Source organism: Quercus lobata, chromosome 4, assembly GCF_001633185.2.
Source record: "Quercus lobata isolate SW786 chromosome 4, ValleyOak3.0 Primary Assembly, whole genome shotgun sequence".
NCBI lineage: Eukaryota > Viridiplantae > Streptophyta > Magnoliopsida > Fagales > Fagaceae > Quercus > Quercus lobata.
In genome coordinates, this window is record NC_044907.1 from 30,101,779 (window position 1) to 30,129,546 (window position 27,768).

The following is a 27,768-nucleotide window of genomic DNA, read 5'->3' on the forward strand; positions in this document are numbered from 1 at the left end:
CACTGATGACGTGTCTCCCGGGAGTGCCGGTGTGACTCTTGAGAACGTGATCGGTCTTGGAATCGTTGCGTACCAAATCGGCTGGAGCCCTCCTCGCCCCAATTTCTCCTTTGTCGAGGGTTGCGATTCTTTTCTTGGCGCCGACCCCTTGCTTCCAGCTCCAAATCCATTACCAATCTGCGTAACCGCTCCAGTTCTCGGTCTCTATCATCATACTGCCGATGCGCTGAGACGCCTGAAATCGTTCGGTGTGTCTGGGCCGACCCTTCTCCCAATCTGGACCTTTCCTCTCCTCTGGGCTGCTCCCTATCCTCCCGCTGTTTCTACCTTCTCTCCCTCCACGTCGATCCCCGAGAAGATCCTATGGAACTGCTCGGCACACGCCCTCCTGAACGCTCTTCGGACATTTCCCTTGTTTGAGTCTCAGTCGAACCACAGTTTCGTAGGAGAGCCCCACGGTAGGCGCCAATTGTAGGAACCAGAATTGAGACCGTTGGGCCTTAACTCACTTGGACTCACAATTTATTTGTAGTGGGCTTGAGGATTTCCTACTCTGGGTCGTTCTTGACAGAGAGACTCAAAGCAATACTCAGTTTCTTTTTCTCCCTTGACTGTTTTCTTTCTATTTTTCTGAACCCCCTTTTTCCTCCCAACCTTCTGCTATTTATAGCTAAGGTTAGTGGTGAGATTGCGATTACAGCCTCCGCTAGTGCTATTGAAGGTCCAATATTATCTGATCTAAGTGGGTATTTAGGTGAGAGTGGGGTGCAACAATTATGGCCTTGGAACTTGGTTCTAGCTTAGTCGATAGTGCTCGGTAATGCAGTTTACCAAGCATATCATGATTTTCCCGGACACGGTTCGTATGCTTGTTCAGGAAAACTTATGCCGAGCACTTATCAGAATTCAAGGCCCAAAACTAGTTTTTACGCTAAGGCAGTTCCAAGAAGCGCTTAGGGCAATGAGGCTGTTCCCGTTGGGCCTGGGCCCAAGAGCCTATATGGGTCTTGGGATCTCGGTGCTGTACAGGTTGTATTCTAAAAAATAAAAGTTGAGATGTTGAGTGTATTGTAAAATGTTATGATATAATAGATAAAATAACTTTTTAAATAGTAAAATAGAACATTTTTTGTATTCTCGAATGCTAATGCTCAAAGCCACTTAAAGGCTCCTACTCACAAAAAGAAGCTTGAACTAAAATTGTACAGACTCAATTTGATCCACAGCTCAAAAGATTCAAACGATGGCCAAATAGGCCCACAACAATAGATTTGTTAGAGAGTGGGTTTGATACTGAACATTCAATGAGTTAAAAGTAAGTCACAATAGGTTAATTAGTGCTAGAATAGCTAAGATGAACAAGTTGAAAAGAAAAAGACTCCTCGGCCATGCCCGAGGATGGTATGTTCTTATAGATATTTTTCAAACTTATACAAATATTTCAAGTTCTTGGTTACAAAGTGGTTTCTTTTCTAATTTTATGATGATCCATTCTGTAATGGAATCATTCTCCTTTTATAATTTCTTCCCTTCTTTCATCTTAGCCTTCCACGTGTAGATCAGATTGTTAATCTCCTTGATACTTGTCTCATCAGCACCTTCTTGAAGTCTTTGTGGGTAGCTGTAAGGCTAGAGATCACTGTTCAGATATCACTTCCACATTAATGCGGCTAGTTGGTTAGGCGTAGCGCATCCAATGTGGTGGTAGCAACTTTCTTCCCAAATATTTCTCAATTCTCTGCTGACTCTCCTCTCTCTAAGGCTTATCCTCCTTCCAAGCATAATTGTCCACTTCCTAGTACTTGCTGGGTGGTCGGGCTTTAGGTTTCCACTCTGCTTCCTGAGGAGATTTATCTCCTTGGACAATATCGCCTGCTTGTTGTGACCAGTTCTCATCCTCGGCCTGATAACCTAACACTAGTTTGTCCTCGGGCTCTCCGACGTCCTCGGGCACGGCCCACAGACCAATACCCTTATTTGAGTCACTTATCCCCACAATAGCCCCTCAAAACTCTATTCTTTCTTTCCCTCGAGAGAAAAATGGGGTTTCAACCTTGCGTTACTGCATTTACCACACTTATGACGTTTCCACTTGTGTGAGCGTCTTTTCATCTGCAATAAGCACACTATTGACACTTTGGCATCTGTGATGCTTTTGCATTTACTTCGCATAGTGCCCTATCCCCTACATTCTATGGTGTAATGAAAATCTAACGGTGGATGCTTTCTATAGGGATTCGAGTGGGAACTTTCCCGCATACTTTCCCCTTCTATAAATTGCTCGAAGAATCCAGATGCCCCATTTTTTGAATCTTCAACTCTCAAGAACCAATCCGAGGAGCTCTTTTCCTATATTTTGTAAGTAACCTTTAGCCTACCTATTGATTATTAGGACCTTTTCTACCTCGACCTTCTAATTTTCACCTTATTCTTCTAACATCCTCCACTCACATCTCAAATGGGTAGATTTGCTAGCTTGGTAGACACCCCGGAGGGCATAGAGAGCTTGAAGGCCCATTATAACATACCAACTGGGGTTTTGATCTGGCATTGCCTTCAAGAAGAATGACATGCCTTGAGATCAGAAGGAGAGATGGTAATCCCTATGATTGCCTTCATAGAGTGAGGGATGAGGATCCCTATGGGTAGAGTAACTAGGGATTTCTTGATTGCCCACCGACTTTGCTCGACCCAGTGTTCCCCAAACATGTTTAGGATACTAGGTAGTGTAAACGCCTCAACGAAAAGATGGGTGTAAACCTCTCCCATCACGATGCTAACTGGGTGTATAACTGCCAGCTCCTTAAGAGTCAGGGGTACTACCTTAAAACTAGGGTCCCTAAATTTAGACTTATCTCGTGTCTTCCTAATACTAACAAGGGCATGGACCAAGATTTTCTGATTGTCTCGAGTGAATGGCATGATGGACTTCATTGCCCAACACGAGAGGGGAAACCAGGTGGGGTACTTAGGTTTAGGTTCCCTGTTTTAACAATGTACACTTTACACTAATAGTTTCTTGTTCTTCTTCTTGTAGTTCGTAAACTAACTTTTCTTTATTTAACAAATTCCCATTCTAATGATAATTTTATCTTTGGGATTCTTGCAAATAAGCATTTTACAGCCCCCAATCTCAATTTTATGAATGAGCCCGACCTGACGAGGATACTCAAATCCAAGATCTTTGTTCATACCGATGGGCAACTATGAGAGACTCACGTCATTCTTGGGTACATGCCGATATCGACAAGTTTCCAAGCTCCCAAATACGTTATCAAAGCGAAGGATCCTCGGCAGCACCAAATTAATATTGCGGTGCCCGGCTACCTCTTCGCATCCAATCCTAGAGGAAGAAGTGACAAAAATAATTGAGGTTGTAGATTATGAGGAGGATTTTGACGTATTCAACCATCCCCCCTCCCCCCCCCCCGGTTGAATCTCCTTGTGCTTGCTCCATCTACTTTCTCTCCACTCAAGTAAGTAGCATTCAAAAGTCTTTCGACATTCCTGACGCCATGGTGCTCCAAAGGAAACCAAAGACCAGCCTGCTAGAGCTTCTCGAATCACATGCGAGAGGGTTTATCCCCGAGGTGGCCATCTAGACCCGACCTCCAACTTCCCTCCCCGTCCATACTTCTCCATCTAAACCAGTAGATAAGAAGAGAAAGCAGGATAAGAAGGGTAAGGAGGTAGCCAAGGAGGGTGAAGTTATCCCCTCTAAAGTGCTTGAGCCCCAAAAAGGGGTAAAAATAGCCAAAGGGGTGCAAAGGAAGTCCTCAGGTGAGGGGACGATCACAGAGAGGGCACCTGATCGTCGCCCTAGGATTCATATTTGGAACCCTCAACTAGAGTTGGACGGAGCCCTACTCCCCTTAGATCCCTTTATCAGAGACTTCCAAAATGGGAAGGTGAGCTATGGGGCCAATGCATTGGAGAAGCCCTTACTCTTGCCTTAAGACATGGCCGACTTGAGGACACAAAAGAAACACAAGGTGTTTTTGACTTTGAAAAAGAGACTTGGCCATGGTAAGTTTTTCAACCTCTTATCTTTGCTAAGTGTACATTCTGTTTTTGCTCTTAGAGGATTCACTTTAACATTTTTCTTTTTAAAAGGCAATCTAAGCAACAAATATCGCCGAAGAGTGGGTAAATGATGCCCATAAACAATGAAAGGACAAGGAGGGGTGGCACATAGCTACCATCGAAACGCTCGCAATGGCCGAAAAGAGAATAAAGGACCTTAACACCAAAATGATGGAGACAGATAGGGAGAGGAAAAGCGTCGAGGCTGCATTGGCTAGGGTCGAGAAACAGGCTGAAGACCAACACCTACAACTATGCAAAACTGAGGACCAGCTCATCATTGCTAAGGAGCAGATTAAGGCTCTAAAGAAGAAGTTGGAGAAGGCAAAAAAGGCTGCAGCTCAAGCTGAGCAGGAAGGCTATGACGTAGGGGTGAAAGAGATATAGGAAAATCTAAAAGCCCAGGTTACTAAAGTTTGCCGAGGATACTGCTTCCAGGTCTAGACTGAGGCACTAAACCAAGCTGGGGTAGATGCTTCCTTTGAATTAAGGAGAATAGAGAACATTTTCTACCCCCCAGCTTTGCATATATCAAGTCCTCCCAACTCCTGGGCAAACATCGCTCTCTAGGCACCTGAGTCTGGCTAGGCTACTCTTGCTGGCACTCTACTAGCCACCTCTAAACCCCTTAAAGAGCTTGTCTAAGTAGAGACCATGGACAAGGGGAAAGAGGCAACTAAAGAGAAATTACCTGGGCTAACTAAACCTCTTCCCCTGCCTAAGGATACCTCCAAGGAAAAGGGGGCAGCCCCAAGCCAAGCATCTAGACAAGCTAAACCTCCTTTAATGACTAAGGAGGTTACCAAAGGGAAGGATGCAGCTTTAGCCAAAGTGCCTGAACCCTCTGCCCAACCAGTAGTTAAGAACGACCCTCTTCCACCCAAAACTAATTCGGATTTTACTTCTTCTTTTTAAAAGTATTTCTTTTATGTATTTTTTTTAAATTTTTTTATAGTATGCATTCCCTTTGCCTTTTCAAGGTTTTATTTAATGAAAGATGTCAATTTCCTTTACATTACCACTGTTTTTATGTTAATTACAATGCTATCTGTTTATTGTTGAACATAGCTTGAACATAGCCCCCATTACAAGCTCCTCCAATTAAAGCATAACATTGCTTTTAACCTTGACAAACATCTGGGCAATTGGTAACCTAACAACTTAATATCCATGCAACTCGTAATCTAACAACTTAACTCAGAAATAGGATTAGTGTACCTTAGATGTTCAGCTCAAAAGGCTATGTATGATTAAGGCTCCATTCATAACTTCAAACAAATGTGAAGCATTGGTTAGAGAAAATAGGTATGGCTAGGGCTTTACTCACCACTTAGCTATGTAAAAATTATTAATTTATCCAAAGTATGTGGTCCGAGAAACCAAACATGACCAAGGTTCTGTTTAACACATAAATGAATAGGAAGTTTTGATTTACCAGAGGTATGTGGTCCAAGGAGCTAGACATGATCAAAATTCTGTTTAACACTTAAATGAATAATTGGAAGTATTAATTTACCCAAGGTATGTGGTTCGAGGAACTGGGCATGACCAATGTTCTGTTTAACACTTAAAGGAATAATTGGAAGTATTAATTTACCCAAGGTATGTGGTCCGAGGAACCAAGTATGACCAATGTTCTGTTTAACACTTAAAGGAATAATTGGAAGTATTAATTTACCACAGGTATGTTGTTCGAGGAATCAGGCATGACCGAGGTTCTGTTTAACACTTAAATGAATAGGAAGTATTAATTTACCCAAGGTATGTAGTCCAAGAAATCAGGCATGACTGAAATTCTGTTTAATACTTAAATGAATAGGAAGTATTAATTTACCCAAGGTATGTGGTCTGAGGAACCAGACATGACCGAGGTTCTATTTAACACTTAAATGAATAGGAAGTATTAATTTATCCAAAATATGTGATTCGAGGAACCAGGCATGATCGATGTTCTGTTTAACACTTAAATGAATAATTGGAATAAAATATATAACAGTAGAAACAGAAGATGGCAAGATTGCCTTTCATTAGTAATAATACCTTCGTAAATTGTTTACATTCCACGGGCGTAGTGCAACATTTTCATCTAAATCATCCAAAAAGTAGGCACCTATGCTAGCCACCGAGGTGATGTGATATGGCCCCTCCCAATTAGGCCCTAGCTTTCCCTACGATGGGTTCTTTGCAGTACCCACTACTTTTCTCAACACCAAGTCACCCAGTGTTAATGGCCTCGCCCTCACGCCGGTATCATGCCCCTATTCAAAGTTCTACTTATAATACGCTAGTTGAACCATGGTTGCTTCTCTTCATTCATCAACCAAATCTAAAATTTTCTCCAATAGCTGATCATTATTGTCTGGGGTGAATAAGCTTGTTCTCAGTGTTGGAAACCCAACCTCTAAAGGGATCATGGCCTCGAACCTATAGGTCATTAAAAAGAGTGCTTCCCCAGTTGACCGACAAGAAGTAATCCGATATGTCCAAAGAACGTGTGGTAGCTCTTCCACCCATCTACCCTTTACTTCATCTAACCTTTTCTTAAGACCATTCATTATGACTATGTTGACTACTTCAGCTTACCCATTTCTTTGCAGATAGGCTGGAGTTGAATATCTGTTCCTAATGCCCAGTTCACAGCAGTATCTCTTGAAGGCTTTACTGTCAAATTAGAACCCGTTATCCGAGATGAGGGTGTGAGGAATCCCAAATTGAGTAACAATGTTCTTCCAAACAAACTTTTTTGCATCTATTTCCCTAATATTGGATAATGGCTCTGCCTCCACCTGCTTCGTGAAGTAATCAGTTCCGACTAGAAGCCATCCTCAGTTTCCCACAACTCTGGGAAATTGTCCTACAATATTCAGGCCCCATTGAGCAAACGACCATGGACTAAACAGAGGATTGAGTACACCTCCAGGTTAATGAATATTCTGAGCAAATCTCTGGCATTGATCACACTTTTTAACATACTCTTGCGTCTCTTTTTGCATACTAGGCCACCAATACCCTTGGTTAAGAGCTCTATGTGATAATGGTTTGCCCCTCGTATGACTTCCATATTTCCCCTCATGCAACTCTTCCAAAAGTGGCTTCACTACCTCGAGATAAATAAAAAGCAAGTATGGTCCAAAGAAGGAGCGTTTGTACAACTTTTGCTCCTCAGACAACCAAAAATGAGGAGCTTTCCTCCGTATTTTTTTCTACCTCCCCCTTCTCATGAGGCAAAATACCTTCCTTGAGAAATAGAACTAAGGGATCCATCCAACTAGGTCTGACCTTAATCTAGTGAACTTGGACTTTTTCCTTCTTCTCCTCAGCAGGCCTATGCAAATCCTCAACAAGTATGACCTGAGGTAGATCTTGTCCAGAAAAGGTTGCCAGAGTTGCCAAAGAATTAGCATGTGTATTCCTACTTCTCAGGATTTGTTGTATGGTGAAAAACTCAAAACTTGACTGCAAACATCGAGCTTGATTCAGCTACCCCTGCATTCTCAAATCCCTAGCTTCCAACTCTCCCTTTCCTTGTCCTACGATTAACCTTGAGTCTGAGAACACTTTAACAACTTTTCCTTCCATCTTCTGAACCATAGCTATCCCTCTTAGTAGAGTCTCATATTCAACTTCATTGTTTGTGGCTAAGAAGCCCAACCTTAAGGATTTCTTAATAGTGATTTTGTCTGGGGACACTACTACCAGCCCCACCCTGGATCCCGTTTAATTTGCTGCACCATCAACATATAACTTTCAGGGTGAGGGCCTCTGTAGAGAAATTGCTAGAACTTGCTTTCCCTCTAATATGTGTTCCTCGACCTCTACCTCTATTGGAGACTTGGTAAACTTTGCCACCAAATCCGCAAGAACTTGCCCTTTAACTGAGGTACAAGGCATTTATTTTATGTTAAATGCCCCAAAAATCGTCCCCCACTTGGCAATTCTTCCCGTATAATTAACTTTTCATAGCAACGACTGCAGAGGGGGTTGAGCTAAAACCATAATTGTATGGGTTTGGAAGTAGTGGGGGAGTTTTCGCGTAGCATGTACCACAGCTAAAATGGCTTTCTCTAAGGGTAAGTAACGAACTTCAGCTTCGTGTAGCAACTTACTCACATAATAGACTGGCCACTGTACTCCATTTTCTACCCTCACCAATACTAGACTAATTGCGTGAGAGGCCATGGCAATGTAGACAAAAATGACATCTTCCTCTTTGGGGCTGGACATAATGGGTGGCCGAGAAAGGTAATCCTTTAACTGCTAAAAAGCAAGGGTACATTTTTCATTCCATTCAAATCCTTTCCACTTGTGCAAGAGTTGGAAAAATGGCCTACATCTATATGCAAATCGAGAGATAAATCTGTTCAAGGCTGCGGTCATTCCAATCAACTTTTGCACTTCTTTGGGATTCTAAGGAGGTTGTAAATCATTGATTACTTTAATTTGATCAAGGTTAACTTCAATCCCACGATGGGTGACCATATAGCCCAAAAACTTACCTAAGTTGATGCTAAAGGAACATTTAGAAGCATTAAGGTGCAATTTATGCTTTCTCAACACCTCAAAGACACTTCTGAGGTCACCCACATGCTTGGCCACTATCTTACTTTTCACCACCATATCATCAATATAGACCTCAATGTTCTTGCCAAGCTAGGGTTCAAACATTCTAATCATTATCCTCTAGTAAGTAGACCCTACATTCTTTAATCCAAAAGGCATCACCTTATAATGATAATTCTTAGTGGGCGTTACAAAAGCAGTCTTCTCCTGGTTGGCTAGAGCTAATGGTATCTGATGGTACTCTTGAAAGGCATTCAAAAAACTCATTCAAGGATGACCAACCATCATATCCACTAATTGGTCTATTTAGGGTATCGGAAAGGGGTCCTTGGGGCAACCTTTGTTTAAATCTATGAAATCTACACATACTCGCCACTTCCCATTCTTCTTTTTCACCACCATTGTGTTATCCAACCATTATAGGTAAAAGACTTCTTTTATTGCCCTTGCACGCTTAAGTTTGACCACCTCTTCTTTAACAACCTTGGAATGTTCTTTAGAAGAGTGTCGAGGTGGTTGTTTCTTAGGGGTAACAGATGGATTGACATTCAGATGATGACAAATGAAATTCGGATCCACCCTGGGAGCTTCATAAGCACTCCAAGCAAACATATCAACATTCTTTCTAAGGATAGCCACAAGCTCTTCCATCTCTCGAGGAGGCAGCTGAACTCCCACTTGAAAATATTTGTCGACATCAGTATCGATAGTAACCTTCTCTAGCTTCTTGCATCTTACTCCTTCAACCACAACGTCTGAGGATGTTTCTATTTCATTTGATTGCTACAAAGCCCTTTATGTGGTGGCCGAGGATTCACCCTCAGACTAGTGCCTAATAGCTGCAATTAGGAATTGCCTAGACATAGTCTGACTTCCAATCAACTCCTTGACCTGATCCCCTGAGGGATACTTCACTTTCAAATGCAAAATTGAAGAGACAGCCCCCATGGCATGAAGCCAAGGTCTTACCATAATAGTAGTATAGGGGGAATACGCATCGACCACAATGAAATCTACTTCAACAACCTATGACCCTGCTTGAACTGGTAGTCTGATCTGGCCCTTTGGGATAACTGTCTTCCCATCAAACCCCACCAGAGGGGAATCATAGCTGACCAAATCCTCAGGTTTCAACTTAAGTCCCTTGTAAAGGTTAGGATATATAGTCTCTGCCCCATTGCCCTGATCCATTAAGACTCTTCTCACATCATACCCCCCTATTCGAAGGGTGACCACTAAGGCAATGTCATGTGGTTGATAAGTTCCAATTTTATCCTCATCAAAAAAGCTCAAAGCTGCTCGGACTTCCATTCTTCCTCGCTTAGACTCAGGGATTGAATCCTTAGCGTGTAGTTTTACAATGGACATAACACTTGATGGATATGCACCAGTACGATTTGGGGCGGTGAGAATAACACTAATTGTTCCTAGGGGCGGTCTTGAGGAAGCGTCCCTCTAGTGTGCTGACTTGGCCTGATTCCTTCGTCTAGAGGGTTGGCACATGAACTGCTTCAGCTTCCTAATTTTGACTAACTGCTCTAGGTAGTCACGTAAAGTTTTACAATCTTCTATAATGTGTCCCCGGTCCTGATGATATTGGCAATGAAAACTTTGATTACACTTCATGGGGTCTCCTCCCATCTTATTCAACCACTTGAAATATGGCTCATTCTTTATCTTCTCAAGGATTTGGTGTACAGGCTCCCTAACACTATGTTAACTACCCGGGCAGTAGTGTGCCTAGTATGTCTAGCAAAATCTCTTTTCGGCTGATTGCCGTTATTTCTCTCCGACCTAAAGTCTCTTCGGTCAGGGGGGATAACCTTCGCCTTCCCCTTCCCTTGCTGCTGATCCTCTTCAACCTGTTTATGAATGTTCAAATAGCGTGTAAAATACTATGAACGTTTAGACCCCCAAATTACAAATTACCAATTTAAGCTTACTATCAAACAATGTAAGTGCGGAATATGAACATAAGCTTAAAACAGAATTGATAAACAATTTAAACCATATAAAATCACATCTACAGTAGAAATTATATGACAAAGATTGAGGGAAGAGAGATGCAAATACAAAGACAATACAATGATGTGTTACCGAAGAGGAAACTGAAGCCCTCGGCGTAAAACCTCTCTGCTGCCCTCCAAGCGGTAAATAATTCACTAGAGAATCAAGTTGGGATACATGAACAGTAAAAGACCCTCTAAGCCTAATCTACCCAATGTACCTAAGTCCTCCAAGTTCCTACTCCAATGAGGTTACGCTGAACCTTTGTCTTCTCTAACTTACCGGATTCTGCTATAGACCATAGTATCAACCAATATTAATTGGTCCCTTCCTAACTGCTTCCCAAGCACCAAAAAGTCTTTTCACAGACATGGGTATGGTGAGAAAAGGATTTGGCTAATGAACCTTTCAAGGATGTAACAATGGAGAGGGTGAGAGTTGAGGAATTTGGAGAATCAAAGGATGAAGATTGTGGATGGGTCAATCTTGTTTTTCTCTAGGGTTTCTCTCTCAAAATTCCCTCTAAAAACTCTCTACATTTCGTGGGCATAAGGAGTATTTATACTAGTGTGTGTTTGGAATGCAAAGAGTCTGTTTTTCCTAAACAGAGTGGACTGACGACTTGGCCTTGCGACTTGACTGAGTCGCGAGTCCAAGCCGCGAGCTAACTGAATGGCCAAACTGGACTTTTTGTCTTGTAGTGCTCTAGTTGGCGTGATTGTTCATCTCCTCTGAATGCTTCACTCATGTGCATCCTTTGGCGACTTGCAAGTCACAAGTAAGCCACGAGATTCAGTCGCGAGTCCCTTGCTAAGTGCACAATCTTGAACTTTTTTTCACACTCTTTCACACACTACCCTTACATGATTCCCACCTAAATACAGGGTTTCTAAATGCTGAATTACAAGCAAATTTGGTATGGAATAAAGTCAACAAGATGGTTGATTAAATTTAACCTTACAGGTTGTACTCATCAATTTGATCCATTAGCTAGCACATGCTTCGATCATGCTTCATAGTTAAGGATTTCCTCAAATCGTGCTTAATGGGTAGACCGACCTTAAATGTCCTTATTGCTACATCCTCAAAATCTCCATCTATCTCGTTAAACATCTCCTAGTATCTATCCGAGTAGGTCTTTAGAGTCTCACCCTCTCGCATAGCCATAGATAGCAAAGAGTCCAAGGGACAAGGAACAAGCGACGAATTGGGCCCCAAAGGCCCTAGTAATCTCTTGAAAAGACCTAATTGATCCTTCCTCCAACCCATCAAACCACCTTATCGTAATTGGCCCTAAATTGGATGGGAATACCTTGCACATTAAGGCCTCATTCCTCGAGTGAACAACCATTCTCTGGTTAAAATGATTGACATGCTCCACCCGGTCCGCCTACCATTATACATGGTAAACGTTCGCTACGTGAATTGCCGAGGAAGCTTTACCCTCTCAATCCTCCCTGTAAATGGTGACTTTGAGATTTGACGCAAAGCCTTGCTTATAGCGTCATTCCCTAAGCCCCTATAGTCGAGCTTCTACTCCTTTGCCCATGATGACGTTCTTCATTATAAGAGAAAGACTCGCTGAGAGGAGTCCTTGATCTAGGTCTATAACTATCATCATCATTAGATCGAGACCCTGAGCTCTATGGAGTCCCCCTCCTTTGCTTATGGCGTAACTTCCTACATAAATGATCTATCTCTAGTTGCAAGTTTTTGGTATCCTCCCTATGAGACACATGGCTTCCACTTCTAAACTGACTCCTACTGGTGTGAGTTGTGTGCACATTAACTTCATGATCTCTCCTTCGTGATTAAGAAAATGATCTTGACGTTGCGATCCCACAGATTCTTCTCGGTTTGGCCCTGAACCCACCATGTTTGAACAAGCTTAAGAGTGTTTAACTCCCTACAGACAACGCCAATTGTACGGACTCAATTTGATCCACAGTCTAAAAGATTTGGACAATGGCCCAATAGGCCCACAACAATAAATTTGTTAGAGAGTGAGTTTGTTACTGAACATTCAATGAGTTAAAAGTAAGTCACAGTAGGTTAATTAGTGCTGGAATGGCTAAGATGAACAAGTTGAAAAGAAAAAGACTCCTTGACCATGCCCGAGGATGGTATGTTCTTATAGATATTTTTCAGACTTATACAAATATTTCAAGTTCTTGGTTATAAAGTGGTTTCTTTTCTAGTTTTCTGATGATCCCTTCTGTAATGGAATCCTTCTCCTTTTATACTCTCTTCTCTTCTTTCAGTTTAGCCTTCCACATGTAGATTAGATTGCTAATCTCCTTGATATTTGTCCCATCAACACTTTCTTAAAGTCTTTGTGGGTAGCTGCAAGGCTAGAGGTCACTATTAAGGTATCACTTTCACATTAATGCGGCCAGTTGGTTAGGTGTAGAGTATTCAATACGGTGGTAGCAACTTTCTTCCTAGATATTTCTCAATTCTTTGCTGACTCTCCTCTCTCCAAGGCTTATCCTCCTTCCAAGCATGGTTGTCCACTTCCTAGTACTTGTTGGGTGGTTAGGCTTTAGGTTTCCACTCTGCTTCTCGAGGAGGTTTATCTCCTTGGACAATATTGCCTGCTTATCGTGACCAGCTCTCATCCTCGGCTCGATAACCTACTTACCTTTACTAACACTGGTTTGTCCTCAGGCTTTTTGATGTCCTAGAGCATGGCCCACGGTCTAATACCCTTATCTGAGCCACTTATCTCCACAAAAATAGTTCTATCACAATTATGATAAATTGTATTCACCATACAAAATAATTGGGAAAAATGAAAGAGGTGGAGAGAGAGCACTACTTGTGCTACATACAATTATACAAAAGCACTTTTTAAAATTTGATGCTTCTTATATTACGATTCTTTAGCTTAATGCAAAAGTATAGATGTCGACGTTGGTGATGCATCATTGCATCATATTAATACTTGGCTTATGACAGGGTTTTATAATAAATCATAGGTATGTCTAAAATCGATTTTTAGATAATGATCATAGTTTTTGGTTGTTGGATTTTTAAAGGGACATCAACATTGAGGGTTTTTTTTTTTGGTATTACAACATTCTAGTTTGCAACCAATTTTTAGTAACATGGTGCTAAATTTTTTTTATTTTTAGAAGAAATAGTCCCTTAAGAACCTGTTAAATTTTGAAGAACATCGTAACTTTGCATTAAATATTGTCAAAATAGTTTTCAATTTTTTCAATTTTCATATATAAATTGAAAAAAATGCAATCATTCCCCCGCGCCCCAAAAGCTATTGCATTGCAACATTTCTTCTTCTTCTTCTTAACATTGCAAACATTATATATGTGTATACACATATATGCATACATATATATATATATATATATATATATATATTGAACTTATCACTCTGGTGTCCCCAAAAGAACGACATTGCAACCAATCTTTTTGTATTATTACTATTCTTGTGGTATTTTCTAATCTAACCCTTTTTACCGAATGATCAAAATGCCCTCACGTATCATGAATGATTATCAAAGAAAATGTTTATAACATGAGTTATTGAACGCAAATTATTACACACAGTGTGTATGGAGTGCATGCCACATCAGTTGAAATCATGTTTAAATCTCAAATCTTTTTTTTCGAGACAAAAGATTTACCACTTACCTGTTAATTTAATCCACATTATAGTTTAAAGGGTTATGTTAACGGATGCCCTTAAAACATTTATTATGAAAAATTTTATGAAACTTTTAATACAATTTTCATGAAAATATTAAAATTTATAAAAAAAAAGTTAAATTTTTTGTCATAAAAAATTTCTAAAAATATTTCCTAATCCAATATCCATAAACCAACTATTAACTTTTCCCTAGCGCTTTTTTTTTTTTTTTTTTGTTGGTTGAAAAATAGACTTTTCCTAGTTGAATGATTTTATTAGTAATACACTCTTCTATTAGAGTACTAGCATCACCCCCTAGTTACTATTTTACAACCCAAGACAGTTAAAACCCACTCCATCTAGGTTTGTATACTTTAAAAAATTTGCAACCTATAAATAGTAATTTATGAATATCATATCATTGTTAAGCAGCACATACTTTAGGAAATATCATAATTTATTTTGAAAAGCCGTTTATTTTGAACATAAATTGTAAAAAAAATAGGTCTAAGCATTCATAATTGGGTCCAGTTAATGTATGCCGTTGGGGCATATATTAACAAATCCATTTTTAGAAAAATTTTATTGGGAATTGAAAAAACTGTCAAAACTTTTTCAATTCCTGATAAATTTTTTTTCAAAAATAGTATACTATTGTGTGCCCTTAGGGCACACGTTAGTAAAATCTTTTATAATTTATGCTAATTTGATACTTTGGCTTTACTATTTTTACACTTGTAAATGTGCCTCTGACATGTCTACAATTTTAAATCTATTTTTAACTCTATTGTAACTAGATTATCTTGACATATACTTTACTATTTGATATCTAAAAATCTTTACTTATTACAGAATGCTCAATCATTTATCTTTTAATTAATTTGCATACAGTTATGTAAATGTATAAATTGTTTCCTTAAAACTCACAATAAATAATTAAACCAATATTTTCTTAATTTCACTATTTTTTTACCAAAAAAAATAGTTTAAAAAAAATGGTTCGGATTCGGGTTGGGTTGGGTTGACCCGCAAAAAACATGGATTGGGTCATGGGTCAACCCGTTTTTACTTCGAGTCAAAAAATGGGTTTGGGTCAAGTATTTTTCTGGTTTGGTTGGGTTGGGTTAGAAAATTCTGACCCATTTTGCCATATTTATATGCAATCTTACTATTCATCGGTTGTAAAGAAAAAAAAAAAAATTTATGGTTGTGTGTGAAGAGAAAAAGACATTGGGAGGAAAGAGAAAGAGAAGAGAAGAATACTTTTTTATTATTTTATTAGTTAATTTATATCATCTTATTGGGTTGTATGTAAAAATAAAAATTGAGATGTAAGGTGAGTTGTAAAATAATTTGGTAAAATAGGTAAACTAGTGTTCGAGTATGCAATTTTTTTTTTTTTTTTTTTTTTTTTTTTGTATTCTCAGATGCCAATACTCTTATGCGTTTGTGTTAGAACCCCTTTCTTTATGCTTGTTTCTAAAAAAAAATTTAAAATAAATCGCTTCTTAAAAAAATAATAATAATAATAACATCACCGACCCTGCCATGAAGTGGCAATAATTATTCTTTAACCAAAAAAAACAAAAAAAAAAAATTCTTACAAGGTACAATAACTGATTTTTTTTTTTTTTTCCTCAGTTAGTTACTAGTATTAGTTTCATTATATATAGGCGTCAATGTTGGCTGGCACAATGACAAAACAATTGACCGTAGATGAAAAGGTGCTATATATAATACTTGAGGGTGGCTAGCACGATGACATACATGCCACAAAGTGTTTTACAAAAAATGTGCAAACGAATAAACACCTCATCTTCTAAGTTTATGAAAATTAGTCTGAAGGAATAATGTCCACAAAAAATAAGTTTTACCAAAAACAATTATCAACAACTTGCTTTAACTTATTTCTACGTTGTACCTTCCTCAAAAAAAAAAAAAAAAAAAAAAAATATTCTACGTTGTACGAATTAATGACTAGTAATAATAATAATGAGAGGTGTTATGTCCAAATATTTTTATAATATTTTCACAACAAATTATAGGTGGTTAGTTATTATTGGTTCAAATTTAAACCTAACACTAAGATTACTTTTTTGCTGTAACAATAATAATTAGAAACAATATACTACTTAAGATTTATTGTAAAAATATTGTGAATATATCATTTCTCACAATAATAATAATAATAATAAGTATTTTACTAATGTGTGTCCTAAGGACATATAATAGTAAACCAATTTTAGAAAAAATTTATTGAAAGTTGAAAAATTTTTAACAATTTTTTCAATTTCTAATAAAGCTTTTCTAAAAATGGTTTTTTTAACATCACCGACTCTGCCATGAAGTGGCAATAATTATTCTTTAACCAAAAAAAAAAAATTCTTACAAGGTACAACGTTCACCGTTTCAAAATTACCAAACCGAATCAATTAGAATAAAAAGAAGAGAAAGCATCCTTATTATTCTGTCTCTCCCAAAACAAAAAGGAATAAAACATCTCTCTCTCTCTCTCTCTCTCTTTCTCTCTGAGAACAATGGCAAGCAGCAGCATCGTCGAAGAAGAGGAAGTTGCGGCAGAAGTAGAGGCGGTGCAAGCAGTGTACGGAGACGATTGCGTGGTTCTCCAATCCTACCCTCCTCACCTCCACCTCCTCCTCAAGCCTCGCACCGCCGATGTCACCTCCCAACAGGTCTCTCTCTCTCTCTCTCTATACTATTTTCTGTCTCTGTTTGGTTGCCCAGAAAACGATGGAAAGTAAAACCAAAACCCAGAAAAGATAAAAGAAAAACTGTCGAAATCGAATCAAAAGACCACACCTTTTGCTTTACCCAAGTTGTTGTATCAATGGAAAAAAGAAAAAAGAAAATCTAAAAATCTAAAAATTTTGAATTTTGATTGCTTAATTCTAATTAAGAAAATACTTAGCTTGAGGTAGATATTCATGGGTTCTTGTCCTTGATAGCTGTGTATGATTGACAAATCTAATAGTCATGGTATCAACCAATGGATTAAATTCAAGTTTTTGTAGTTTAAAATAATGCGTCAAAGATGAGTTTATGGATTAAATAGTAATTAAAGTCTGATTCACACGAAATTTGGCATGCGTGCTAAGAACATAAAGAATATGTAATCTCACCGGATTGATTTTAGATTGCTCTTTACTCTGTGTGAATTCGAATTATTAGGATTCTGTACTTAATGTGTTTATTGTACTCATGAATGAATAGATACATGCACATAGTGATATTCTAGTAGATAAGCCTGTTTTGACCAGTGTTGTTAAAAGCGCGCTTAAGCGCAAAGCGCAGAGCGCAAAGCCCTTGGGGCTTTTCCCTCTAAAGTGAAGCGCCCTCACAAAAGCGCGCTTTAAGCACGCTTTTATGAGCTTTTTTATTAAGTGCAAAGCGTGCTTTTTTGAGCTTTTTGTAAATTTTTTTTAAAAAAATCCTGATTTGATTTTTAGCTATTAAATCTAAATATGTTTGATATAAGCCATTGATTTAATATATAAAAACTAATAGTGTGGTGTGCTACCATACACCTAAGCCTATGTCTTTAGATATTTTTGAACTTTTAACCACAACCACACAAACAAACACTAAATCAGACACTCACAAAGATAACATTACTTAACATTCTAGTACTTTTTAGCCTTTGCCTTCTTGGTTCTATACTTCTATTTTGATTCAACCATGTTTTGTAATCATGGCCATCAAATATCATGGTTGCATATATTTTGTAAAGCACAATAGAATTATATAAATGTTATATAAATTATATAAAATGTTTTATTGTAATTTATATGATTAATTGATCACTTGATTGTTGTATTGATCATTAATAATTTTTTTTTTTAATTTATTAAATTTTTTTTTTAAATGTGCACTTCACATCGATTAGGCTCGTGCTTGCGCTTTGCGCCTAGGCTCTAGGAGGCCTTTGCACTTAAGTGCGCTCAGTGCTTTTAACAACACTGGTTTTGACTACAAAGTTTGATGGGTTAGTGTAAGAGTTTAGGTGATTCGTGTAAATTTTTAATTTTTAACAATCCATCATAATTGTATGTGTGTTTTTGGATTTTGAAATGTATTGGAAGGACTTAGGATTTATGCCAAAGGTGGCTTTGGTGCTATAATTGACCACTAGTTACTATATTCAAATAATAGTGTAAATTATTTGTTTGCTTTATTGATGTTTTGTTCTTTAATTGGTATGATTTATTTTATTGTATACGGCCTTTAATTTTTGTGGCAACTTTGTTTCTTATTCTTGCAGTTTGTGGAGGCAGTTATTGGGTTACGGGCGGGTTCCCAGGTATATCATAGCTTATTCACACTCTTGAGAATGCTTCATAATATTATATCGTTTCCTTAATGAATTGCATGAATTTAATTGGGGGATGCTTCATAATGGTAGTGATTTTGTAAGTATATAATATAGTTAGGAAGAATGTTATGGGTAGAAGCCTTATATATTTTGTGGGGGTTTCATGGTAGCTATATATCTGCCTGCATAATGATCTGTGAAAACAGAATATATTTTTCTTTATTGGTTAAATTGAATAACGCCATTAAGTTTTAGTGATTTATAAAAATGAGAAAGAAAATTTGGTTTATTGAAATATTTTCTCTAGTTTGGATATGGTTTTCGCCTGTGCATTGCATGAACCTATTACTTGTATTTGTTTATAAAAAAGGACTATTTGGAATACACAGGGTGGGTAACCAACCAATCTTAAACACAGTATATGCTATTTTTTTCCAGCCTTGATTCATTGCTTTGATATTATTGTGAGAATACATAATTGTCAAATCTCATTTTAATGTTTTTGCACTGGTCATTTTCGTCTAGCAAGTTATCATGTAATGTTGTCAACTTCCTCACTAACTTTGCCTATATCTTGTGGCAGTATCCAAAGGAGCCACCACATATTGATCTCATAGATTCTAAGGGTCTTGATGAGCAAAGGCAAAAAGAGCTAATGACTTGTATACAAGACAAAGCATGTGAACTCTCCTGTTACTTAATGCTTGTTGCACTCTGTGAGGTAACTATTGCACTACTCATCCAACAAAATTTTTTAAGGATGTAAACACTGATATTGGTACTCTCTCTATATTGTCAACACAAATGTGGGTGCAATTGATAGAGGCAAGTATTAGGTGCATAATACTGATAGTGGTAAATACACACCCATAAACACAGGGACGTGTGCATCAGACATTTGATATGTTTTCACATCCTTAGATATTTTGCTGAACTTTCTAGGAACTTGAGTTGGAGTTTCATGGATTATTTATTGAGCCAAATCTGTCTGAGGGTTACATTTTCCTTGGAAGGCTGGCAGGCAAAGCGGCAAACCATTTCCCTATAATGCTATTTTCTCCCCTCCTTTTGCTTGAAAGTGTCTGAATATACTTTATTTATGAACTCTTCATAGCCCATCTGTATTTTGCTGGAGAAATTTTTTTTTTCTTTTGTATGTTTTTTCATTATTTGTTTTTGTCTTCTTGAAGAGATGATTTGATGCGGGACATATTAGAAACCTGTCTATGATTGATCATTTTGCAGACTTTAGATCTAAGGACTTATAATTTTAAGGTTTGGAAGGATGGAGGAAGGATGTAGGGTTTATTGGTTGATAATGAGTTATAGAGGCTAAGATTTGGAAAGAGTATTACATTTGATTTATGGTGAAAAGGCTATGGAAAATTATTAGGGGGAAATGATTTGTGATTGCAAAGATGGACGAGATGGATATTTTTTAATTTTATTTTTGGGCTGTGAATAGTACCACATATGTGATAGTGTGCAGAAAAAGAATATATGAGGAGAGAGAGTGCACCAAGCCATCTTGTGCAGCATTCAAACGCTTAGTTTTACACTATCAAGTTTAAAATTCTTTGAGCAAAACTGAATTTTTTTCTTGAAAGATATGCTACTTCCCGGTTGAGCTGTTAGACTTAGATGGTAAATCTGTGTAGGTTTGTGGACATGGGTTCATTGGTGTTATATCTGCCATTTCGTAATTTTTTGAGTCTGAGTTTGTTAATACAAGACCTAGATGTGTTTGGATTGAGATGTGTCATTTGAAAGTAATCTGTTGAATCGTCCATAGCTATAATAAACATAGGTCAAAAACTGGGATTTGTGGTGCTGTTTTACTCAATGTCAAAATTCACTGCAATACTGCATAGATTTCCTATTTTGCATTTTTTTGTTGGTATTTTCTTAAATATGGTTATTCTAGATTTAGTAGTATGGGGGCTGTTTTTCTTACGTTAGTCTTTTATGGGCATATGAGGTACTTATTGAGAATTTTACTTATAATCAGTATGAATCAAGAGTCTTTAGAAGCATTTGTTTTTACACAATAGAGATTCAGAGTTTAATAATAGAAGACCAAGTTTTTTGAGTGTTGTTTAAAGAGCAGCCCCAATAAGATTACTTTTTTTCTTTACTTCCCTCTTTGTGATCTAAAAATTTCCCTTCTCACCCAATTAAAACCCTTCAAATGTCTGTAGTTTATCCTTGCCTCTTGCCATTGAACAACCTGTTGAATCAATTTCCTGCAAATTTCATTCAAATGAGTCGCTCGTCTTTTCCATAATCAAACCGTTATGATTCATATTCAATCTATAGACTCTAGGTTGTTTCCTCCATTCTCCTAACCCTAAAACCACACGTTTTTAAATCTTAATCCCAACAATTTGATACAAGAAGTATAGAAAAATATTTATTTTAATTTAGTGTTATTTAATTGTATTTTTTTATTTAAGGTATAAGTAGTTAATTAGAGGTTTATTAGTATTTTTATTTAATTTATGATAGTCAAAGGTCTATTTGCAATTCAATAAATGAGATTTCCCAAGTCATTTGGAATTAGTTTGTAAGCCAAAACTTATAAAAAAATATGGTTTACTTATTCAATTAGAATTAGAATTAGAATTAGGGTTTTCCTATGTCAATTTGAATTAGGGTTTAGTTTTAGTAATCATTTTTTATTTATTTATAATTAATAAAGATTTATTGATATCAAAAAAGAGACACCCAAGTTCACAAGGAGTATACAGGGGTGTACATATCAAATACAAAAAATTCATAAATCAAGTAAATCCAAAATTGAAGAAAAGGATTGGTTTCTCCACATTGACAACTAGTCCAATAAGGTTCTAAAAAAGAATAACTTGAGATTAGGCATAGAACGCTCACTATCTTCACAACACCTACTATTTCTTTCCTTTCAAATACACCACATCAAACAATGAGGAACAATGATCCGTATATATCCATTATGATGACAACCAAACAGACCTTGTCAACGAGCAAGAAGCTCAATAATGGACTTTGGCAAAACCCAAACATGCTCCAAATAAACCAAAAACCATAGCCCGTAGATCCATGGCAACGGGACAATGAAGGAAGAGATGGTCAATAGTTTTACTATTACACTTGCACATGTAACACCAATCCAAAATATATACCTTTCTTTTCCTTACATTGTCAATTGTCAGACTTTTCCCTCAAGGCAGCAGTCTATATAAAGAAAGCCATTCTAGAAGGAACCTTCCGCTTCCAAATGCTCTTTCAAGGGAAAAAATGATCACTATGGCTAGTTAAAAGACAGTAATATGCACTAACCATAAACCCCTTACTCTTATCAAGTAACCAGCACCTCTTATATTCCTCAATCCCCCTTATTGGAGTGCCATAAATGGTATCCATGAAGCTCGACAAAGCTTCCAATTCCCAATCATGCACAGCCCTAAAAAAATGTATATCCCAATGAAGGACTCTGTTGGTGTAGTTCATAAAATCAGCCACACTTGCCTCCTTGTTTTGGCAAATCCTAAATATTTCGAGATAGCAGTCAGCAAGAGAAGACGTTCCACACCATTGGTCTAGCCAAAACTGCTCTTTTGATCCATCTCCAACTTCATACAAGATAAATTGAGACAAAGAGGGCCACCCCTGTCTAATATTTTTCCACAAATTGACTTCATAGGGACCAGACAGAGCTAGGACACCAACCACCCCATTCACATCCATACTTCACCTCTATCACTTGTTGCCAAAGGGCATCCCTTTCTTGCCCAAATCTCCACAACCACTTCCCTAATAAAGCTACATTAAAAATTCTCAGATTCCTAAACCCCAAACCACCAGAAGAAAGTGGAGCACAAATAGTAGCCCATTTAACAAGATGAAATTTGGGTTCACCCCGTAGGCCACCCCATGAAAAGTTCTATTGAAGTCTTGCAATTCGGTTAGCTATTAAAGCAGGGATAGGAAATAGAAAAAAAAATAAGTAGGTAGATTTGAGATATTGCTTTTAACTAAAGCGACTCTACCTCCCTTGGATAAATATAATTTTTTCCAACCCACTAATTTCCATTCCACCTTCTCCAAAATTAGATTCCATATTGTCTTATCTTTGAATTTTTCACCCAAAGGAAGACCCAAATATTTCATTGGAAGAGAAACTTACTTACAGCCTAGGACAGCCACCAATAACTCAATGTTATGAACCGCCCCCATAGTTACCAATTCAGACTTACCTAGGTTTATCTTCAAGCCCAGCACAACCCTAAACCAAATGAGCACCAGGCGGACTATCAACATTTGATCAAGGTTAGCATCACAAAAAATTAGGGTATCATCAGCGAAAAGGAGATGAGAAACCACCAAAATCTTCCTTCTGAATCACCTACATGAAAACCTAACAGGTGACCTTCATGGATAGCTTTATCCAACATTCTACCTTCATGGACAGCTTTATAGTTTTAGTAATCTATACAAGCACAATATTGTACTATTAAGTAGATAGACTACAGTTTGATTGATAATGAAATTTATCTTGGAATGCCTCCAATGGTCTGGTGCTGACTTCCTAGAGTCAATATTATTTTTTGTAATTCTATAATTGGGATTTCCCAAGTCATTTAGAATTAGATTTCCTTAGTCAATTAGAATTAGGGTTTTCCTATGTCAATCAAAATTAGGATTTAATTTTAGAATACTCTATAAGTGTACTCTTTTGATGATAAACTACAGTTTGGTTGATAATTTCTCTTGGAATTCTTCCAATGGTTTGGTATTGACTTTGGCTAACCCTAGTTGTTGACTTCATGAGGTTCCCCTTGCTTGCCATTGACTTCATCCGAACCTAGGTGCTGAATTCTAGGTTATCTATCTTTTATTTTTCTGTTCTTCAGATTTTTTTGTTGCATCATTTTGGTTTTTTCCTACGTTACATTGGCATCATAGGGAGAAATTGGACGGAGATTCTTTTGACTGATTGTTGGGAGATTTTCAAATTTGTCGTACATCACAGTGTTGATGTTTTAGTTGGACAACAGAACCTAGTAAGAAATTAAAATTTGTGTAGTGTTGTGATGATTTGAAGAGTACATCTTAAAGAAAATTACTTTGAATTGTTCCCATAACTAAAAGTGCCCATATTGCGAAGAAATTGTTCAAGAAGATATAGTTAGAAATTAACATGGGCGATAGAGGTGTGGTTTTTCCCTCCTTCCCCCCCGGTTGTGTTATTGGGTTATAGACTTTTTATTGTCTTAGTGTATTTATATTGTCAACTTTATTACTGGTAGCATTTTGTAGTATGTGTTTGGTCAAGGGGGGTAATAAAAAAATTCTTAGAGAGTTATCTCTCAAACATTGTGATTTTAGTTGGATATGTTAATTGAAATTGTTTCATGCCTGACCATGTGATCAAAAAGTTTCTGTCGGGTAGACACTAAATTGCCAAACCCAGAATTTTGTTTCTTTTTTTGAATATAGATTGACATAAATTTGCTAAACAGGGATATATTAATATGTTTTTCTAGGAAGCGGTGGAGAAGCTCTCTATCATGAATCACCCTGATGGAGACTGTCCATTGTGTTTGGATCCTTTGGTTCCAGAAGATGAGCAGAGTAAAAGTTTGCCATTTATGAAGTTAATGTCTTGTTTTCATTGCTTCCACAGGTAGTCCTTTTTTCTTTTTCTTTTGTCAAGCTGATATCAGAAATAGGTTTCAATAGCTAATTTTCTGCTTCATTTGTTAAAATTATGCAGTGAATGCATTATTAGGTGGTGGGATTGGCTCCAAACTGGAAAGGAAACTCATGCTAGTGATTCATCTAGTGTAACCATCCGTCCTAGCAGTTTCAAGGGAAATGAAAAAGGTATACTTGGATCAGTTTGATGGGAGAGCAATCTTTTCATGGGCGATGGATGATCTCTCATTTTCCTTTTATCATTTATACTCTGAAATTTAATTTCCATGGCTTAAGATAATATCTTTGGTACACCAATGTACTTTGGCTCAAAAGGCACTTCATCCCTCAACAAGAATGGGTGGAGGATGAGGTTGCGGGTTCAAAACCCATTGGGTGTGTCATGTGTGTAACTTACGAATAAATAAAAAATGTAGCATCTCTTGTATGCACTGTCTGCCTTTGGTTTTTGGGGATGGGGTAAAAAAGAGAGTAATTTTGCTCGACTTAGGGGACTGGCTTCCCTTTTCCACTTATTTCTTGCTTTGAATGATTCATATTATTGTCAGTGGTGATGCATGGTGTCTGCCTTTTGCATGTGTCTCATGTATATGGACTGCTTCCCTTGGGTGACTTGGTTATCATATGTTTTAAATTGTATTCATAATTCTGTTGTCGATGCCCTTGTCTCGCATGCTTCATAGGTGACAAGATGAGCAAAACTTAGGGTCCATTTGGTAGAGAAGTTTGAGTAATGTTGTTTGAGTGTTTTTGATATATGTGTGGGTGAAAAAGTGTGTGAAAATGTTTGTAATGTTGTTTAAAATGTCAAAATGTGTGTTAGAACACACCTACCAAACTGGCCATTAGTGTTTTTAAAGGTTTCATTTTATGTGTATTGTTCTGATTTTTAGGGATTTTAACTTTGCCTGTGATATTGATTTCTCATTAGTGACCAATTAATTTGTTGTTAGACATACATGGAGCTTTGGAAGAGAGAGAGGGAACTTGCCCAGTTTGCCGCAAGGTTTTTCATACCAAGGATTTTGAGCATGTACTTGACTTGGTTGGCTCTCATTCTGCTCAATCGGTATGTCAATTCGTTTACATTAGTACATGCCTGTGTGTGCGTGTTTATATATTTGAATCATTGATGTTAGAATTGTGTGGTTAAATGATTAAATCTACCATTTCCGGAAAGCTCGTGTTAAATTACCGTCTCAAAAGCTTAAACTTTTAGGAAATTGTGGATTTAATTATTTAATCACACAATTCTAACACTCCCCCTCATGTGTTAGCTCAAACTCCTTTTTAATAGGTGAGGCCCAACACGTGAGATTTTAAATGGGACGTAGAGTAGAGACAGGGATCAAACCTAGGACCTCTTGCTCTGATACTATGTCAAATTACTGATTCTCTCAAAAGTTTAAGCTTTTAAAAAATGGTGGATTTAATCATTTAACCACACAATTCTAAAATTTGACTCTGACGTAAAGAGAAAAGGGATTCAAATAGATACTTGCTCAATCACCATAGGACCAAGCAGCATCAGCCTTGTGTACTGTAATGTTATTTTGTAGGAATGATAATTTTTATTCTCTTAGTTTTAAGTTATGGAAAGATTTGAACTTTTGATACATTTAAGAACTGATTACAAAGGAAAATACTTCACCATGTCTATTGGGGTTGGTGTGTGCTGACTTGATAATAGTTATTATGAAACAAAATAGAAAATAGTGGACTGCAGATTTGAATTTGATTTGATTTTTGAGGCTATCTACCCAAGTAAAACTACGAGTAGTCGATAGGGAGTGTGGAATAGGTATCTACTCTTTTGATGTATTGAGTCTGTTGACTTCTTAAGTATTACCCAAGTACCAGTTTTGCAGCACTTTCATTCAATGTGTCCCAAGTAAACTGGATAATTTGGCAATTTGTTAACATGAACTCCAAATTCATATTTGTTGGGTTATTGTCTCGTTTATTCATGTTTAATAATTCACTCGGTCATATATATCAAATGCTAGTGTCTTAGTTGTTACTGACTTTGTTCTTTGATTTTAGAATCTTGATGAAAATGAAGTAGATGACAATGAGAAACTCCTTCAGTCTAATTCAGAGATTGAGAGAAGAAAAAAATTTGAGACCACACTAAGGCTGCAGCAAGAAAACAGTGGCTTATTTGAGCCTAAAAGAAGTATTGTTGTCATGCCTGGTATGTTTCTTCAACAACCTATTGCATCTAGTTCCACTATTTCAACTGAAGAATCTGCTGAGCAAGAAAGAAGCATCCCCCAAGTCACCTCCGAAACACACGATAGTGGTTCCTCGAAGGTGCCGAGTACCAGTTCTAACAAGCATACTGGAATGAGGAAATCCAGGCCACGGAATCCAAGAAAACCAGCCAGACAGCCAGTGGCATCGCCCAACACCAGGTCGAACAAAGAAGTTGAGCAACTAAGAAGAGTTCCTGCAGCCACTTTGGAAACACATTCTGTTGGTTCCTCAAATGGACCTAGCACCAGTGAACACAGGATCTCTGGCTTGAGGAAGCACAGGTCATGGAATTCAAGAAAACCAGTTGAGCAGTGGATTAGAAAAGAGAATGCTACAGCAGAGTGACCAATTTTTGTGGTTAATATGTTCTTGATTCTTTTTTATGTTTTATTTTCCCACCATAATTATCATGTATTAAGCAAAAGGTTTTACATGAACCAACAGATGTAAAAGATAAAATGATAAAATCCAGAAGAAAGAATGAAAGAGAAGTTATAATATGTTTCCCATCTAGTGAGCTTTATGCCTGATATAATCTTGCTTTTTGGACCCATTAAAGAGGGTGGAATTCGAGGTTTGAAATCCAAAAAAATTGACATTAATCCGCGTACTCTCCACTTCCCATACCACAAATAAAGTAAAATCACAATGTCAAGCCTAGAATCAAATATCATTGCGGTTACTTTATGGTACAAGATTAACTTTCTAAACCTGTGTTATTCAAAATAACAGTAGATTGATTTGTCATTTTATCGGGCAAAAAGTGAACAAGTGAACGCATGTGTTTGGTAAGAATTAGCATGTGTTTTCATTGAAGTGATGTTCATGTGATCATCATTCAGTGAAAGTGACGAGAGTTTAAATAGTCAAATTTACAGGATATAAGAGTTTCATGTGGTTGTTTTTATTCAATGACAGTGATGGAAGTTTAAATAGTCATTTTATCCAATGACAGTGACTGAAGTTTAAATAGTTAAATTTATAGTATATAAGAGATTCGTGTGATTATTTTTTATCCAATTGACAGTGACAAGAGTTTAAATAGTCAAATTTATAGTATAAAAGATGTTTCATGTGGTTATTTTTCATCTAGTGGAAGTGATGGGAGTCAATGCAATCAAATTTATAGTATATGAGATATTTATGTGGTCATTTTTCATCTAGTGAAAAATGATGGGAGCTTTAATAG

General features: G+C 37.4%; 1 protein-coding gene across 1 annotated transcript; it reads left to right on the forward strand.

Moving 5' to 3' along the window:
• The first annotated feature begins 16,761 nt into the window (after window positions 1-16,761).
• Window positions 16,762-27,106, forward strand: LOC115987480. The gene is made up of 7 exons (XM_031111038.1): window positions 16,762-16,992; window positions 18,579-18,617; window positions 19,213-19,350; window positions 24,152-24,291; window positions 24,382-24,491; window positions 25,277-25,392; window positions 26,367-27,106. The coding sequence occupies exons 1-7, from the start codon at window positions 16,837-16,839 to the stop codon at window positions 26,922-26,924; spliced, it is 1,257 nt and encodes a 418-aa protein (XP_030966898.1). The 5' UTR covers window positions 16,762-16,836; the 3' UTR covers window positions 26,925-27,106.
• Window positions 27,107-27,768: the final 662 nt, after the last annotated feature.

Coding starts and splice junctions, on each gene's coding strand:
- LOC115987480 (XM_031111038.1), top strand. CDS start 16,837: ATGGCAAGCAGCAGCATCGTCGAAGAAGAGGAAGTTGCGGCAGAAGTA. Junction 18,618..19,212: donor GGTTACGGGCGGGTTCCCAG/GTATATCATAGC, acceptor ATCTTGTGGCAG/TATCCAAAGGAGCCACCACA. Junction 25,393..26,366: donor GCTCTCATTCTGCTCAATCG/GTATGTCAATTC, acceptor CTTTGATTTTAG/AATCTTGATGAAAATGAAGT.